General features: G+C 37.1%; 1 protein-coding gene across 1 annotated transcript in view; it reads right to left on the minus strand.

Annotated features, from left to right (window-relative positions):
* angpt4 (angiopoietin 4) overlaps window positions 1-18,816 on the minus strand; it is a 41,715-nt gene that overhangs the window by 7,403 nt on the left and 15,496 nt on the right. Inside the window, exons 2-6 of the mRNA XM_079883456.1 lie at window positions 9,743-9,892; window positions 9,044-9,165; window positions 5,932-6,164; window positions 1,959-2,071; window positions 1,732-1,833 (exon numbers count right to left, since the gene is read on the minus strand). Of these exons, the coding sequence (XP_079739582.1) occupies window positions 1,732-1,833; window positions 1,959-2,071; window positions 5,932-6,164; window positions 9,044-9,165; window positions 9,743-9,892 (720 nt within the window). The remainder of the gene's footprint in view (window positions 1-1,731; window positions 1,834-1,958; window positions 2,072-5,931; window positions 6,165-9,043; window positions 9,166-9,742; window positions 9,893-18,816) is intronic.

Below are 18,816 nucleotides of genomic sequence, written 5' to 3' on the forward strand. Positions count from 1 at the left end.
CCAGATAATACTAATCCCGTGCGAATAGGGCTTAAGATTCATAACATATACGGTGTTTTGCGAGTTTCCATGATGAAAACATTGTTGCTCTAATGAGGACTATACTCCAGAGACAAGTACCGCTTCGTCGGTTCGAGGACAGGTCCGGGGTCGAGGGCGAAGCAGAGGAGGTTGTTCAAGAGTGCGGGCAACCAGGGTCCGAGGAAGTAGTTTTTGCCTTGTTTGCCTTCGCTGACTGAATATGCAGGTGCTTTGAATTTTGAATGCTCTTTCTCTGCCATAAATTTACTCTTCGTAGGTTCCGCGCCTCTCTTGCACTCCTTAAATCAAACGGGTGCGCGCGCATATGGGCAGATCTTGTAGCAACAGGGGTGGTAGCCATGGTTGCGAGAGTGAGTGACAGTCGCCCAAACCAATCAATTGTTTCGTCCCGAATGGAAATAATGAGCTGTGTTTATTGCAGATTAAAAGGTCTACAGTCACTCGATTTTTATACTCTCTTTTTCAGAGCACTTACATTTTAATGATGTATTGGTATATAAAGACAGTTAAAACAAATTTGAAAAAAAGTTTTTTATAAAAATTCTACCTACCCTACCTTTAATGATAAACACTTTAAGCAAGTAAAATGCATCAAAGAGTTAAAGTTTCTTGTGCAAAACAAAGTAAATAATCATCTCTGTTGCCATTTTTCTTCTTTGTACTTCATCATGATCTTCTTATCATTGGGCAACACTTTATGGTTAGATATCAAGTAGTATCACATATCCAACTTTGAATCAAACGCAACATTAGACACAAGTCAGCAGTTTTGTTTTCTAGAAATAAATCAGTACACTGTCAGTCTTTTATTATTACGTGCTTCCCAGAAAAGGGACTTATCCTTTTCAGGACATTTGGCACAAGATTAACAATAAAGATAGAAAATTGCTGTATTGATTTCCACTGCTGTGGTCTCACAGACCTGCCAGTTTTAAATCCATTTCAGCATATTTAAGCACTTAAAATATCAGCAAAATGTGCCGCTATTAAATACACAATGCACCAAACATTAAGGCTACTGCCAATGACGCCAATCTGTCACGTACAATTTTAGACTTTGTGCTTCATTGTGCTTTGGCCAGTTTTTGAGTCCGTGTCATCAGAATTATGTCAAGTCTTCTCAGCACAGGCAGAAAAACATTTCTGAAATGTCACCATATTCTTTAAACATTATCAATAAAGATTTTCCTCATTGTCTACAAATGTAATGAGTAACATTTGTCTGTACCCAGCAAGCAATAGCCATCATTTCACCGTCTAGGTTAACTATAGACCTGATATAGTCCGGCTATGAGTAACCCATTTCTAGTCAAAATAACCTTGAATTTGGTTACATGTCTTTTTTTGCCAAAATAACTTGCGAGATGTATGATATTCCATCATGTAAGCAAAGTCAACAGTGATTACAAGGTGTTTGGTTTCATTTCTTTGACGTGTTCTATGCTTAGCCTGTGCGTTTATTCTTGGGCTATGGTTAGACGTATTCAATTTTCACTGACAGCCTAAATTTTGCCTTGTTTTAGCCTAGACGTCAGGGCTGCGTTTGGACGGCTATTAGACATCTTTTATACGCAATATTGCTTGCTGGGTACTGGCATGATGCTAGAGTGTTCTGGGTGGTTGCTAATGAATGGTTGCTTGACAGTCACATGTAAACGTTATGTGATTTTTGGCTGTATGTCCACTCACCAGTTTGTAGTCTTTCCAGTTTTTCTGGAAGTTCACACTTCCATTTGCTCTGCGTTGGAATACTGTCCAGCCACCTCCACTTGTCACCATATCACAAAAGACCTGTCAGAAGCATATGATACATCTCAGTCTCACTCTCTTACATGTGCATTGTTCCTCGTTCTGTATGTCACAGCCAAGATATATCACACTGATTCCCCATACTTGTGAAAGAACGCATCCCACACCTTGGTTGGCTCCGTCATGTCTCCGATGTAAATGTTGTAGACTCCGCTGGCGTTGTGACCGGATTTATAGGCCTCGGCACAGTCTCGGAAGCGCTGCTTGTTTGGCGAGAGGCCTGTAAAGGAAAAATACAGTGACACTGGGGTTCAGAATTTGATTTGAAGGTAGAAAAGATAATCATCCAACAAAAGGCCATTATGGCGTAGCCATTCTAGACTAAATGTTATAGTCTTGTGTAAATCCAGCATGTGTCATCTATACATTATTTAGTATAATAAACTAAACTGTTGTGCCCCATAAAACAGTTTTCAATGTTATTATCATTAAATAAAACTAAAAATATGTTAAAAAAAAAAATGTTGTGAGTGTTTTGCACTTACGGTGACTGAAACAAAATAAACGTTAAAGGGATAGTTCACCCAAAAATGAATATGTAATAATATGTCAAAACCCGTAAGACTTTCGTTCATCTTCGAAACACAAATGAAGATCTTTTTGATGAAATCTGAGAGCTTTACAGTATGTATCTCCTTTGACAGATACACAACTACCACTTTGACACTTCAAAAGAGATCGTAAATCTAATTCATGTGAATTTAGCAGTTTAGTCCAAATTTTCTGAAGAGACTCGATCGCTTTGATGAATGGATTTAATTTAGGCTTTTATTCACATATAAACATTCATCAACTCACACATCAGTTGTGGTAAACAGAAGCTCAAGCATGTTCGCTTGACTTGCGAGAACCAATGAAATTCATTCGCGCGCGTCAAGCAGGTTCGGTTGAGCTTCTGTTTATGTCCACTGATCATTGTTTAAATGTGAATAAAAGTCTAAATTAAATCTGTTCATCATATAAAGCGATCGAGTGTCTTCGGAAATATTTGGACTAAACTGCTCAATTCACATGGATTAGTTTTATGATCTCTTTATGAACTTTTTAAAGTGTCAAAGTGATAGTTGCGTAGCTGACAACGGATTACGTAAAAAAAAAAAAAAAAATCTTTATTTGTGTTCCAAAGATGAGCGAAAGTCTTACGGGTTTGGAACGACACGAGAGCGAGAAAATAATGACAGAATTTTCATTTTGGGTGAAACAACCCTTTAACTGAAATAACTTATTTTATTGCAGTTAGTTGCAAAGACAACTTTTTACATTTCTGTTCAGTTTAAGTGGAAGTACTAAAACTTAAACTAAAATAAACATGAATAGAAATGTATAAAAACGAATAAAAATTACAAAAATGAAACCATTAATAAATACTCAAATAGTATATTAATGATAAAATATTCAAATAAAATTGAAATTGACCTCATTAGCATAGAAAGAAGGTGGCTATAACTTTAAATAACACTAAATCTGTGTAGTGCTGCGTTAAACCAGCACATTTACTGTAGCGCCTGGTCAGGTTGAACTACTGATTATTAGCAGTCACAGTATGATGCAGGTTTTGGTGCTGAAACATCACATGCCAAAGTTGTTTTGTGGATTCACCACACAGCGTGACACAACAAAACGATGTGGTTTCTCTTGTCAAAAGAACAAGATTTAAATTCATTACATGACCTCAACTTTTCAAATAGAAAGTCCATTGTGGTCAAGTTTTGGGATGAGTCAGTTAAACATTAAACACAATGTGTTTGTTCATCTGAGAGAGTTTATTTTTAAAATCCGGTACATTTGGTTCTTCGAGTGAACCTCCAGACATTTATAAACTGACATGTATTCTGTCCGTATAAAATGCTGCAGTCTTGATTTAGCTTATCAGTGTGTGTTGTGACGCATGTGAGCTTCATCCAAGACATGAGAGAACGCTGCCAAAGACATCACTAGCGAGAGCTTATCCCCTCTCTCTCCATGAATCATGGCTGCTCGATTTATCATTAATGTCTCAGTTAATTAACCAGAACTTTCAGGTCATGTTAAGAATCTGCCACCAGATTTAAAAGCTGTTGTAAGCCCAAGATTCAGACATGGCCATCATTCTCATACAACTAACCTTACATTAGAGCTGCATGATTAATCGTTAAAAGATCGTGATCTCAATTCAAACACCCACGCAATCTCATTCCTAAATGACAACGATCCGCCCGTGTCTATTAAACCTTTGACAAAATCACAGAGAACATTCAGATCTGCGTTGGCGCTGCCACTGACCAGAGAGAGCAGTGGTCATGTATATGAAACAGCTTCCCAAACAGTCTTTTCAACCATACGGTATCATTATTTCTGTGTTACAAAGTATTCATATTATCACAGAAGTACTGAGATAAAAGTTTATAGTTCGGATATAAACACTGATATCTACGGAAGCGATCAAAATAGAGCATCCCTTATCTGAAAGTAACTTGATGCTTAAAGGGATACTTCACCTCTGGGAAGATGAATGTGTATTTAAAATAGGTCATTTAAGTAGAAGAAATGTGAAGAAATTTTCGAATTTGGAGCTTTCTGGACTGAGAAAAGCCAGAAAATGTATTTTTGGCTTATGTGGATGAAAGACAACAACTCCCAGAATGCACTTGCTTCGCTGCCTTAGGAGGCCACGCCTACCGGTAAGAGTGCGCAGTTGTAAACAACAAAGCTAGCCTAAGTGATGAGTTTGCGAGGGATTTAGAGATCGTTCAAAATGTCCGGGATTCGGCTTTTGCGTTCTACAGTCGCCATTCATTCATCATGTTTACTGTGGCGAGCAGGACGAGGCTGACGGCCGCGGGAGAACAGCGCGAGGGCAGTGGCGTCATTACTGAGACGCGCCGGGTCTCGCATCTCTCACGGAGGAGCGGGAATTTTTCTTAGCAATGGTAAAACGCACATCAACCGATCACTTGTTTAGCGTTCATGTAAACACTACATTCAGATTCACCAATCGGAATGAATTCAGTTAGATTGAAAGGTGTGCATGTAAACAATGAATGGCGACCGCAGAAAAGCTGAATCCCGGACATTTTGAACGCTCTCGCCCGCCGGACAAGTCCGGGAAAAGGAGGATGGTTACTTACTCAGCTTTCTCCTACTATTCAGCTTTCTCCACAGAACAAGAGCCTGCTAGCTTAGCTTCCAAAGAAAGACGGCTGACACTGTGTACATTCTGAGTGAGATCCCACCCCCTATGGGCGGGCTGAAAACATGCGGAACAACGCCATCTACTGGCTGTAGTCTTTAGCCTCTGGCCAGAAAATCCTCCGATGACGCAAAATGACGATTTTTGCGTCATCGGAGGATTTTTTCCAGACAAAAAATACATAAATCTCTTGTCTCCGGGGGATATGAGGGTGGAAAGCATGGTAATTCGAAAATACTACAGGTTTTCTACTAATACAAAGCTTAATGCTAAATCCTGAAGTAACCCTTTAAAATAAAGATTGTATTGATTACATCGTTACACCAGTAGGTGGCGAAAAGTGACTGCTACAAAATGTACTTGTCATTGAATCATTCACTCAACAGATTTGTTCAAAAATGCTGATTCATCAATAAATAAGTAAAGTATTAATTTTTAGGGAGTCATTGGATCATTAATTCAAACCATTTAAAAAAAAAAGAATTCATTTAGATTGATTAAACATTAAAATAAACTGCAGCAATTAACATTTTATCAAAACTTCTAGTAAATTACATGTTATTTTGTTTAGTTGTCTGTTCAGAATCGTGATCTCTGTTTGAAGCATAAAAAATTATCCAGAATCGTGCAGCTCAGAGAAATGAGAAATGCTGCAGCTAGCCACAAACTAGCTAATCACACCATTAAAATCGACATGAAATGGTTTTCGAAATGTTGTATGATGACATACTTTCAAGTGAAACAGGCCTACTACCAACCAACAGCACTTCTCTAGACAATCTAGTTTGCAGTAGACTAATATACTGAGATAATATTCCACAATTTATGATGATAATCAAATACAAACATGAAAGTTACAGTATATGTGTAGAGATGTGTTAAAGTATATATTGTTAAAGGTGTATTCTTACCTGTCCCAGAAGACACCATGCCAATAAGTGTGTGTACGGACTTCATGAGCTGCTGATGCTGTCTTTGCAGGCCTGAGTTGTTGCTGCTGGACGCTCTCAGCTGTCTCTCCAGAGCCGTAATGGCGGCTGTCTGTCTCTTCACCAGGTCTTGCAGTCGCTCTTTCTCCTCCCTTATGTCCTCCAACTCTGTCCTCTGCTGCGACTCCAGGACTAAGACCTTACTCTCCAAACGACTGGTCGAAACAATAATGTATTCATTAAAAAAAAAACTCAAGTCAAAATAGAAACCTTTTTAAAGTATCTCCAGATGTTTCTGAGAAATTTCTAGAGAGAACAGGAATGAATGCCTTGGGACTTTCACATTAGGATGGACATTTCTGAACTAATTAATGGTGTTTGCAACCATTAGGGGGTTTGTTTGAAACATTTACATCTAATATTACACTTTGGCCCTTAACCCGTCCCTCGCCATTTACAGACATGAATTTGACCATAAAGCACTTGCTTTGTTGAGAAGAAGTGTACTATTACTTTTAGATATACCCTAGCAAAATGGCTGGAAAACCCTTGCAACCACCCAGAACACCCTAGAAATGTAAAAACGTACTTAATTCTGCAGTTTATTTTTATGAAAACATTTACAGCTTATATAAAGCGCCATTAATATAAGCATCATATTATGATATCATGAGTGTGATATTATCATCTTGAAATGGCGAACTATTGTTAGATTGTTACTCTAGCGGTTTGCTTGCTACTGTCTAGCAGATTGCAGTGTCATGTGAAATAAGTCTACTGAACTCTGGGCCTTTAGGAGATGGAGATACAGATTTCCATCAGTGCTTAGCTGAGCTTTATGTAGATTCATGATTTAGTGTCTGGATCAGAGGAGATAGCGTGAATCGATCAAGCCTGCTGTCAAAACAATTTACAGCGGCACAACAATGAGCCGCTGCTACAAAAACGCCGCAAAATCCTGCCGACTTCAATCTGTGAGTGATTTAGTGAGTGAGTGTGTGAACGCTGAAAAAAAACACATCACCCGAGGGTTTGAGGCCGAAAATAACTGGAAAGCAAATCAAAACTCCATCGAGCCATGTAACTGAACGCTTGCTTTGTTAAATTACGGTAGATATAGTCATTAAACATGCTTTTGTTGCTAGTGGTTCTCGATACTTATATGTTTATAAATTGTTCATGATTGATTACACAAATAGTTTTCGCACAATCGATTGGCAAGGACTGTTGAAATCCCTTGCCAGGGTTTGTAATGTGTACACAATGCTGAGCAATTGTTTGCTGCTATTATACTATGAAGCTGACCCTCGCTAAACCCACATCAATTCTGGGAGCAATTATGAACACTTTCACTTGCACAGTTGTAAGTCGCTTTGGAAAGGTCGAAAACTCTCTGTTCTCACTCATCCTGGCAAACATGAAAAATTTAATAGCTCTGGCTCGTCTGTAACGTAGTGGTCCACTATAATTACGTCTGATGCCCCCATGCAGCTACCAAAACATCACTCACAACACAGTTCAATTGGTCGTCAAAGTTGAATGACAACAAGCGTTATCTGTTTAATCTAGCGAGAGCTAAGTACAAAGCTTTCTGGGAAAACCCTTTGTCCCGCTCTGGAAGTGTGCAGAGGAAACTTGCCTGGGGTCTGCTTTGTGTGCTGTGCTTACTCCGTAGTTATTAAACATTACAAACAATCAATTAAGTGGCTGATTATTTCCTTTTACAAAGCCTTTCCCCCTGCTGTGCATTCAGAGCTGGCCGACTATGGGAAAATATAGTTTTGAGAACAACAAGAGGGACAAAAGTTGCTCTACGCTGTGCGAACGTGCAGTTGCAGATGCGATCTGACCCTTAATAATGACTTGCACTGGAAGATCTTATTGCTCTGTGATTGTTTAGAGTTGTAATGAGCACAATTACATAATGGAGTCCTCAGTTATGATTCATTCAAGGATTTTTTCTTTGATGTTTCTCCTACTTCAATATCACGGGAGAGATAAAATAGTGTCTAATTGTTGACAGAACTAAATTAATTTCTCTTCATCTCATTGCTTTTTAGGAGCAACAACTGACATACAGTATATAGTTTAGGTTGAAACAGTCACATTAAAGCTGCAGTCCGTAGTTTTCCTCTTTGTCGCCATCTCTGTTCGAAATCTGCAATTGCAGTTATTCGCGGAATTATCAACTTTATGTGGGTTGTGCCTCAGCACGGCACAGCGCGGATGTATCCAATGTTTTAAAGAGAATGTGCGGCGGTCAGTCACCGCGCCGGTGTGGATACTGTCATTCAGAATCACAGATTCTACTTTTTGGAAGTATGACCAACATAAGAATTTTCACTGGAAAATGTAATCTGAACAAGTAACATCCACTTTTGTTCTGATCAACTAAGGGAAAAGAAGCATTGCAGTAAATCGCGCTGATTAAATCTAACGATCGCTTCTCAAATTGTTAACGGTAACAACATCAGCATTGCATGACTACATTTAATGCCCTTCCGATATTATCCTTGTTTTCGCATGGGCCGGTTGCAGTCTCTTTTATTCTGTAGTCACTCCGAAGTCCTTTGCGTTTTACAATGGGTGAATCTCCAGTTGTCACTTGTCGTTTGAACCTTTCTGGATCCGCCATCAAATTGATAAGTTTAATTATATCAAGTTCTGAGAGAAAAGGCTATAAATCTCCACCTCCAACATCCTCACACTCATTAGCCTACTAGCCGAGACTCTTCTTTATGTGTACAGATGTAACGTAATGATGCAAAGACATGCTCGAATTTCCAGCAGAAATCCACCAGTACCGCTGGAGTTAAAAACATTATTACAAGTTACCGTTTAGAATCGAGCTAAGGCAAGCAGATAGTAATGAACACTGGCTGGTTATGTACTTGCTCAAACATTTATTTTGGATAATTTTTAACCCCAAAAAGTTAAGGAATGCAGCTTTAAATAATCTCTTCAACTTGACTAAAATATTTAATCTACAGTTTTTAGTGTAGATTGCTCTTTTCTTGGGCTTTGTGAAACAGAAAGAAAGAAATAAGAGAAATAAACAAATCTATTCATAAACTTATATTCATTAAAGTCTTACCTGTTCTTGTCTCGAAGTTTTGAGATTTCTGAAATCTGCGTTAAGAGCTCCTTCTCCAGTTTGTTTGTTGACAATGAATTCTCTAATAACTGAATTGCAATTCTTGAAGTCTGGTTCATAACCTGGAATACAATGAAAAGAATAATGGGAAATAACAGAAAAGTATATATATATATATATATATATATATATAAATTCTGTATATCTCCTTTATACACCAGTGATATATTGGGAAATTTTAGTACAATTTAAAACTGTTTTCTGTTTGAATATATTTATTAAAAAGTAATTTATTCCTGTGATGCAAAGCTGAACACTGAACTTTCAGCATCATTACTCCAGTCTTCAGTGTCACATGATCCTTCAGAAATCATTCTTAATTGATTATTATCAATGACAGTTATTAACAGTTTTGTGCTGCTTCATATTTTTGTGAAATCTGTTTTACAGTTTTCTTCAAAATCCTTTGACGATGAATAAAATTTTCAAAAGAAAAGCATTAGTTTGAAATGGAAAACTTTTGTAACTTTGTAAATGTCTTAACTGTCGCTTTTTAACTCATTCTTGCTCAATACTACTAATCCTACTGACTCCAAACTTTTGAATGTTAGTTGTATGTATACTGTATGTATATGCACTCATTGTATTTTAATGACACTGTATGCATCACTGCATTTCTCCGATGTGAAATGCGGTTACCTTGGCCTCAACCACAGTGAGTTTTCTGGTTTGCTCAGCAGTCTGGGTGAGCAGATTGGTGCCGATCTCCAGCATAGTGGCCGTCTGGTTATGGACAGCATCAGCTTGAATATGCACCATCCCCGTCTTCTGCTGGATGTAGTTTTCTAACTGTTGAGCAAAGGAAAAAAATGATGATGTTGTACTTTGTTTAAAGGAAATACATGTCAGAAGTTCTTGACAGAATGAGGAGGAAAACATGCATAAACTTCATCGGTTCCCATGTGTACGGTGAATATGTAGAAGAATGAACAAGATTTGCTGCATATAGTCACACTGTATCATGTGGATTTCCAGTGTCATGGCCTTCGTTTGCATGTAACTATAAAGTTGCATTTGTCATTTCATGATTGAGAGGGGTGCGTACGAGGGCCCCTTTTGTGGCTGTGATGTGTCCTTGATGCTCCCTTTTGTGAAGCACTCAACAGTGTGGACTCAAGAGCTGGAGTTGATCAAACACAGTGTTTTTCCCCCCAGCCAGTGGGGTTTAATTCCTCAGGGAGAAGATCCAGTGCCAGGCAAAGGTGCTGTATAGTGACCCTCTTAGTCCCAAAAGACTCTGAGCTCTGCAAAAATAAATATGGAATCACCAAGACCGCATGGACCCTGAGAGAAGGACTAATGAAGGATAATTTTATCACAATGGAAATAAACAGGTTAAACCCTGAGGGAAAGTCATGTGCTTGATGTGGTCTGTTAGAATAAAGATGTAGAGACTGTCTGTTAGAAATAGTGATATTTCAATTTCAAGCGCTCCAAAGCACACTCAATGCCCTGGCATTTATGCTTCTGTTTGTTATAGTCATAATTGAGACATGATGGTTGGTTTAGAAAAATGAATTAACGTAAACAAGAATGCAAAAGGTTGGGTTTTCTTCTGTTGCTGTTGACTCCCCAAAGACGCAGTGTGCCCTGACCGATTAATTGACCCGAGCTTCCTGCCTTGGATTAAAATCACATAGGACAAGTCCAGCTTGGGAACGCTGATCTGGATTCAGTTGGATCAGCTTTACAAGCATTAACCAAAACCAGATGTTTCATCTCATTTTGACTGGAGCTTCCTGGGATGTTCTGTAAGTCACCACCAATGTGAAGGTAAAGTGTTTTGGAGCTGCTGACTAGTGTTTGAGTCATGACAATCTGCATGAAGTCCCGACACGGACGATCATTCATGCACCGCAAATGTTTACAAGTGATCATTTCAGAGAGACTGTGTTGGGTTGTTTGCTTCATAAAGATTCATGTAGATTACATCATTTTCAAAAGCAACAGCATGAATTCCAGTAAGCGTTTCGTGATGGCCTCTCACAATGATAATGAATCATCGTTTTGCTTTAAAACTAGTAACTATTTTGTCATTTAGCTGACAAAGTGATTTAGAGTACACTTATGGAGCAACCTGGGGTTAAGTGTTTTGCTCAAGGGACCATTGGTAATAGTTCATGGATCAACCCTTGGGGGGTTTGAAACTACATGTATAACTTTTCTGTTAACAGACCAGATTTTGAGCCACTATAGAATATATTATGGGTTACACAAGGACAAACACTGAATTACAAAGCTTGAAAAAAAGGAGGGTCATAGTTTAGTACATATAAATTCCATCAATATTGATTTTATAAATAACTTTTATAAGGTAGGTATCACAAACATATTAAGCAGCACAACTGTTTTCAACATTGATAATAAGAAATGTTGCTTGAGCACCAAATTAGCACATTAAAATTATACATACACACACACATATATATATATACATGCAAACACATTTATACATACTACGTGTAATTATAAGCACGCACATATATATATCTATATATACACACACATTCTATATGTAATACACACACACACACACACACACATATTATTACATATTGACCAAATTGTTTCAGAATGACAGAAATGACTACTTTATGTCTGTTTTATAACCTTTAAATAAAATGCTAATAAATTAAAAAATTAAAAATTACAAAGGATTATCATATGATATTGCATGATTTGATATATTATAAAGATTCGAACAGACTGCATAATTTCCAAAAAAATAAATTACAGCATAAATTCCTGTAAGTATTTACTCACGGCCTGGAAATAAGTAATTTTGTTTGAATGTTTTGTCATTTAGGTGATTTACAATTCACCTATAAATAAAGAAAAAAAGTATATCATTAAATTATTATTACATTATTAAATAATTGAATGAATAACAAATAATAAATGATACATTCCATCAATATCTGTTTTATAAGCAAAATAAACATCCTTCAGAATCCCTTTTCACCAACAGAATAAGAGACGCTACTCTCTTAGGTCAACATGAAGTCAAAATAAACTCTGTATTTACTTTCTTAAACATGTTCCTGGCCTTATTGCATAAGATTCATCAGTGCACGTTATTTTAAAGAAAAAAACTGTTTGTCTTTGTAATCTTTCATCAAAATGTAATAACTTGCTCTGCCTCTGAAACAACTTTCCTTTTCGGGTGACGTCAAAGTCCTCGGCAATCACATTCAGGTCTGCCACCACTTTTCATGATGCAATCCATTCCCAATGGACAAAATAAAGTCTTATCATTAAGAAGTCAAATGTGTTGTGAAGGCTGGTTTCTGTTGTCTTTCTAAAACAAAGAACCAGTTTAACGCACATTCTCTACCACCAGAACATCTCAGAAAGTGAGAATGACAGCAACACAGAGAGATTAACCTTCTCATTAAACCAGTAGCAAAGCAAACATATGAGCATGTAGATCTCTCCCTGCAGGACGTCTGCACCCCCACATCCACTAAATCTCTTCTAATCCTGACTCCGTCTCATCAAACTCACTAACCTACAAAACAATCAGCAGCTTCCTTACACCTTCCTTTCTTCTGATTCTGTTTAGATGGTTTTCAATCTTCTCTTGTTTCATCCCGCATGGGTATTTCTATAGACACTTACTCAGCAAAGCCTCCCAGCCAGGACACGAGCGACAGAATTTATTTATGGCTGGCTGGTAGAAGGTATTCATTTCCTAACGAGGATTATTGAGCATAACAGACAGGAGGATTCTCAAATCTCTTTCTAAACAGAGATGGAAATATGCTAAGAAAAATGTTTGGTTAAAACTAATGGGCCAAACAAATTTGCTGTATGTAGTTCAAAAGATACTGTAGAAATGCTCAAAAGCCAAGATGTGATTAAAAGTAAGAAAATAGCTTAGTTCAGCCAAAAAGGAAGATTTTCGTCATCATTTACTCACTATAATGTATATTTCAAACCTTCCTTTCTTCTGTGGAACATAAAAGAAAATGATATTAAGAAAGTTCACACTGCTCTTTACACAATGCAAGTGAATGTCCACTTCAGAAAGTGAATGGCAAATTTCAAAAAGCATCATAATACACTCTTAGAAAAAATGTCATATATTAGTACCTCAAATGTACCTAATTGGTACCAAAAGTGTACATTTTAGTAGCGTCTCGGTTACGTATGTAACCCTCGTTCCCTGAAGGACGTGACGTTGAACGTGAGTGACTGATAGGGAACTAAATGGTCCATTAGAGCCTTTTTAGAGGGTACCATTCCAGTGACAGCTTTTACACTATTTTTTCCTGAGGGTGTATGATGTGTGAACTATATTTCAGGTCTTCTGAAGTCATACGACAGCTTTGTGTGAGGAATAGACTGATATTTTTCAGTGAAAATGTAGCTTGACACTGTGGTCACCCTTCACTTTCACCAGTTGAACATTGAGCAATAAATTTCTCCTTCTTTCGAGACATGCGGTTTTGGAACGACATGAGGGTGAGTCAAGGATGACATAATTTTCATCAGAAGTGTCCCTTTCATGTAACCTTAACAGACTAAAACAACAGAAATACACTGGAAAATTGCTGTCAATGTTTAGCCTTTTTAACACATTTGATTGCGTTCACTCATCAAACGATCTTGGAATCCGAGATTTACCATGTTTACACTGCAAGAAAGCGGTCTGTAGTGCAGACAGCCTCATGAATTATAATGGGAATGTTCTAGTTTTATTGTGTCATGTTTCTTGCTGTCATTATAAACAGGGTTTAAGACTGTCAGAAATAGCCAGTGTCATTCTGCATGTCAATCAGATTTTAGTCTGATCCTGTCAGGATTTGCTTGGACATCCACTACTACAGGCCTGAAAAGATTGTTTTTAATCTAAAATACTTTATCCTTAAAGGGTTAGTTCACCCAAACATATCCCATAATTTACTCCCCCTCAAGCCATCCTAGGTGTAGACTTTATGACTTTCTTCTTTCAGCCAAACACATATATTATATATTATATTAAAAAATAGGTTCAAACAAATAGGGCTGGGCAGCAAACTCAAGCTCCTCCCACATTTCTCTTTAAAAATTCCCGTTTTAGACTTCTAATTTGTGACCGGTGTTTTGTTTTGTTCTGTCTTCCGGATTCCACATGTCTCGCATTCCGCGTTCGTCAATACGTCGGGTCAGAGGTCGCTCTTCCGCTGGAACTCGACTCGCGCACGGCCGTTACCGGAAGCCAGTGATTAGTTTATAAAGTTATAAATGGATATTTTTCTTATAAAACACATCGCCTTGCTTCAGAAATCCCTTTAATAACTCCCTGGAGCCGTACGGATTACTTTTATGATGGATGGATGTGCTTTTTTGGGCTTTAAAAACTCGGGCTCTATTAACTCCCATTATAAAGCTTAGAAGAGCCAGGATATTATTTAATATAACTCTGATTGTGCTTGGCTGAAATAAGAAAGTCATGTACACCTAGAATGGATTAATTATTTTTTGGGTGAAATAACCCTTAAAGTTCTGTAAAAATGATCAAATATGGAGATACATTACTGACAGGTTTCTAATCACAGAGCTGCGAAGAAGTGTTGGCTCCAGTTCAGTGTTTTGCTCAGGAAGTCAAGAATTCATCATCTACTGAAGCGTCAATCAATATTAATTTTGTCTAATCTAAAAATTTTAGGGAAAAAATTTACTTTACTTGAGAAGCAACACTGCATAAAATATTAAAACTTGTTTTCATAGAATGTAGCTATCTTTAATTAATTGAATATGTGCATTTTGTTTCCAATGCATTGAAAACACAACAATGAAGACAATGAGCGGTGCATTGCTCCAACTCTATACTAAAGTGTTGAGGCTGGTTACCAGGGTGTTGCTATGCAGTTTCTAGGCTGTTGCTTTAGCTAGATGATTGCATACTTGTCCAAGTCAAAAGAGTATGTGATATTGCTCGAGTGCCATCTTGAATGTATAGGTCTGCAAGATATTTTCATGCAGTTTATCATCTGCCAGGCAAAAATACTAGACCTGCATGGTCACTTTCAAAAGAAACAAGAAGACACACAATTTGAGAAATCATTCACAAATGGTGCAGGATGAGTTACACAGTGAATTTTGCTTTATTAATTTTGGCAGAGGTTTTCAAAAAGGAAGAGCCTTTGTTCACCCTTAACTGTAGTGCATACTGTTCACTTCAGTGCTTTTAGGGGTCACCGCACCAGATTTGACAACAAATCATGTCAAATTAGGTCTGACAGTGTAGACGACCTGCAGAGGGAAACTGTTTTTCTTTGTGAGGGTGAACGGGAATGTGAATCTTGATTATTTTCATCTTTTATATAATAATAGTGATACTGATCTTCTGTATGCATTTTAGCAGGATATTCGGTGGAACACTGTATATAGAAACATTTTTGACAGGCCGTGTCGAGAAAAGTGCCAGTTCTGTCAAGGGTCCTTTTGGAATCTTTTCCATAAAATCTGTGTGGTCTATACAAGAAGGGTTTTCCGCCCTTATATATTAAAAAATGTCTGTTTTGACAAGCAGAAAACCCCAGATTCAAGCACAGGTGGTCAAGGGTCTGTCTTCAGCTGTGGCGTTATTATACATATTCACTGTTATCTACTTTTGCAATAGATATATTGTGCACAGTATGCAAATTTTCGAAATGCATATACCTCATATACATACAGTACATACAGGCTACATTTAGTGTGGAATGCAGTGTTCACTTACGCAAACACAGCACACTGTATACTGCCTACTGTAAAAAGTATGTAAAACTAAATGCAGTATCCAATAATAAATTAAATTTAATGAATCAAATTAATTTTTAATGAAATAAACGAATGAATCAAATTCATTTAAAGGGATAGTTCGGCCAAAAATGATATTAAACCCATGATTTACTCACCCTCAAGCCATTCGAGATGCATATGTCAATCATTTTTCAGACGAACACATTTTCAGTTATTTTAGAAAATGTCTTAGATCTTTCAGTGGTTATAATGTCAAGTTATGGGGTCCACTCCTTCAAGTCCCAAAATGTGCATGCATCCTTCACAAAAGTAATCCATCCGGCTCCAGGGGGATAAACGAAGGCCTTCTGAGGGTAATCCGTGCGGTTTTGCCGGCAACGGTCGACGCGCGTTCACGTGAGATGGATGCTGGCGTATGACATAGGACATAGCATAGTAAGCGTCGTGACGTAGAACGAAGTACAGCTAAATCAAACGCTACGTCCTACGTCATACGCCAGCATCCATCTGCCGTGAACGCGCGTCGACCGTTGCCGGAAGCCAGTTATTTTCGTTTATAAAGTTTTAAATATGTATATTTTTTTTACGACAAAACCGCATGGATTACCCTCAGAAGGCCTTCGTTTATCCCCCTGGAGCCAGATGGATTACTTTTGTGAAGGATGCATGCACATTTTGGGACTTGAAGGAGGTGGACCCCATAACTTCACATTATAACCAAGATCTAAGACATTTTCTAAAATAACTGAAAATGTGTTCGTCTGAAAAATGATTGACATATGCATCTCGAACGGCTTGAGGGTGAGTAAATCATGGGTTAAATATCATTTTTGGCCGAACTATCCCTTTAATGAATAAATTAAAATCAAATAAATTAAATCAAATCATTTTAGCTTGTGGAATCTAAATATCACCTTGAAAATAAATATGGTTCCGTTGCATTTTAATAAAAAAAATTTTTTTTAAGATGGTAACACTTTACAATAAGGTCTCATTTGTAGTTAACTAACATGAACTAACAATGGAAATACATTTGTTACAGTGTTTGTTAGTCTTTGTTAATGTTAGTTAATAAAAATCCAGCTGTTCATTGTTTGTTCATGTTAGTTCACAGTGCATTAACTAATGTTAACAAATACATTTGATTTTAATTAGTAGATGTTGAAATTAACAGTAATTAAGATGAATCAATGCTGTAGAAGTATCGTTCATTCTTAGTTCATAACTAAAGTAGTTTACTAATGTTAACTAATGAAACCTTATTGTAAAGTGTTCTCCTAAAAACTTTTGAAAGCCCAATCAAATAATGAGTCAAGAAAAAATATATTAAAATGGCTGATATCCATTCCAGTTCAATCAAAAGATGGAAAGTAGAATTGCACTGTGGGATATTTGCCAAATTTAATTAAGATACTCTATACATTTGCATACTATAGTATACAGACACCATAAGATTGGTGTATATATGCAATTGTTCAAAAATTACATCCAAAAGTTGGATCTAAAAATGCTAAATTATTTACAAGATGATAATTAGAGGCCTTTCGCTGAATTAACTCTAACTAAATCAGACCACGTGACAACAATTTACAGAAGCATATTAATAATACCATAATCATTATGCCAGTATTCCTTACTGGAACTTAGCTAACGTGTTTCTGTATTCATTACAAATAATACATGACACTTTCTAAGCTTTAATATCCGCCTTTGTTTTAACATTGCTCAACATCCCATCCATAAAAAATAATTAAATCCTGCACCATTGCGAAGTCTTCACAAATACGACATCATTCTAAAAACATTTATTACATTTAAGCACTGTTTATAATTTACTGTTCATTGTCTGCAAACAAAGCCTGCTAGGTTTTATTGGGGAAAAACTGAAAATATTCCAGTTACAGAGCTTTTTTTCCCCTTCCATTTATTCATATTCCGGGATACAGAGTTTTGAACATCCTTTTATGGATCTGATTTTGTAAATCTGTAGGTGTGAGAAATATTTCTCGGAAGAGGAGATATTTATACAGACCCCTGTGTGCTGCCTGGTTCAATTTTTATCATGTTATCTTTCTACTTTAAGACCCCAGCATGCCTCACTGCTCTCAAACATGACTGGACAAACGTGACCTTTCATGCCTTAGTGTGACATTGTGTGTTAAGACAGAAACTCAGGGTCAAAGAGCACAACAAATAACATGACTAACATGATTAACATGACTAGATTTGAGCTCAATTTAGCAGGACTGCTTTAGTCACAAGGACATCCGGAGTTGAAGGTTTGCGTTAATACTTGGACCAAGTGAACTAAATTGTGGCTTGAACGAGGCCACAACGAGCAGAACCAGGGCTGACCCGCAGGGACTAATTCCTGCAACAATCCTCAAACACACCTCGCTTTTAAACTAAAAACAGATGAACAAAGTCTGTGCTGTTGAGCCTATACTCGCTCTTCACATTTTGCCTCTTCAGTAAAAAGGCATATTGATTTTTCCACCCACTTACACCATACAAAAGCTAAATAATGTCACAAATGTCAGTCATTGATCATTTAAATTGATACAGACATGGCACGTGAATTCGGGTCTCATTCCTCATTCACTATACTAAATGCATGTATCTGTGTGGAAAACCTTTACAGCATGTGAAGTTTTGTCTAAATTTAAAATAAAATGTAGGATCAACTCATATATTTCTGAATGCTAGTGGCCTCAGAGACAAATTCAAACAAAAATGATGCATGTTATTCAGTAGCTCGCTCTGAGATATGTTACACATAAAAAAAAAAATTAAGCAAAAGGCTCGAAACATGATTGTGTAGTTTAGGTCAAGGGGTTTCAATCTTTTAAATGCCATTCAAACTCACATTTAAAGGGCAGCTACATGATTATTTTCATGTGCAAAGACCAAATTTAATAATATTCTAAATATGTGTATACTGGTATTTGGAAAATATTTAGTTTCTACACACACACAAAAAAAGC

The sequence above is a fragment of the Squalius cephalus genome, assembly GCF_949319135.1.
Source record: "Squalius cephalus genome assembly, chromosome: 10".
Classification (NCBI taxonomy): Eukaryota; Metazoa; Chordata; class Actinopteri; order Cypriniformes; family Leuciscidae; genus Squalius; species Squalius cephalus.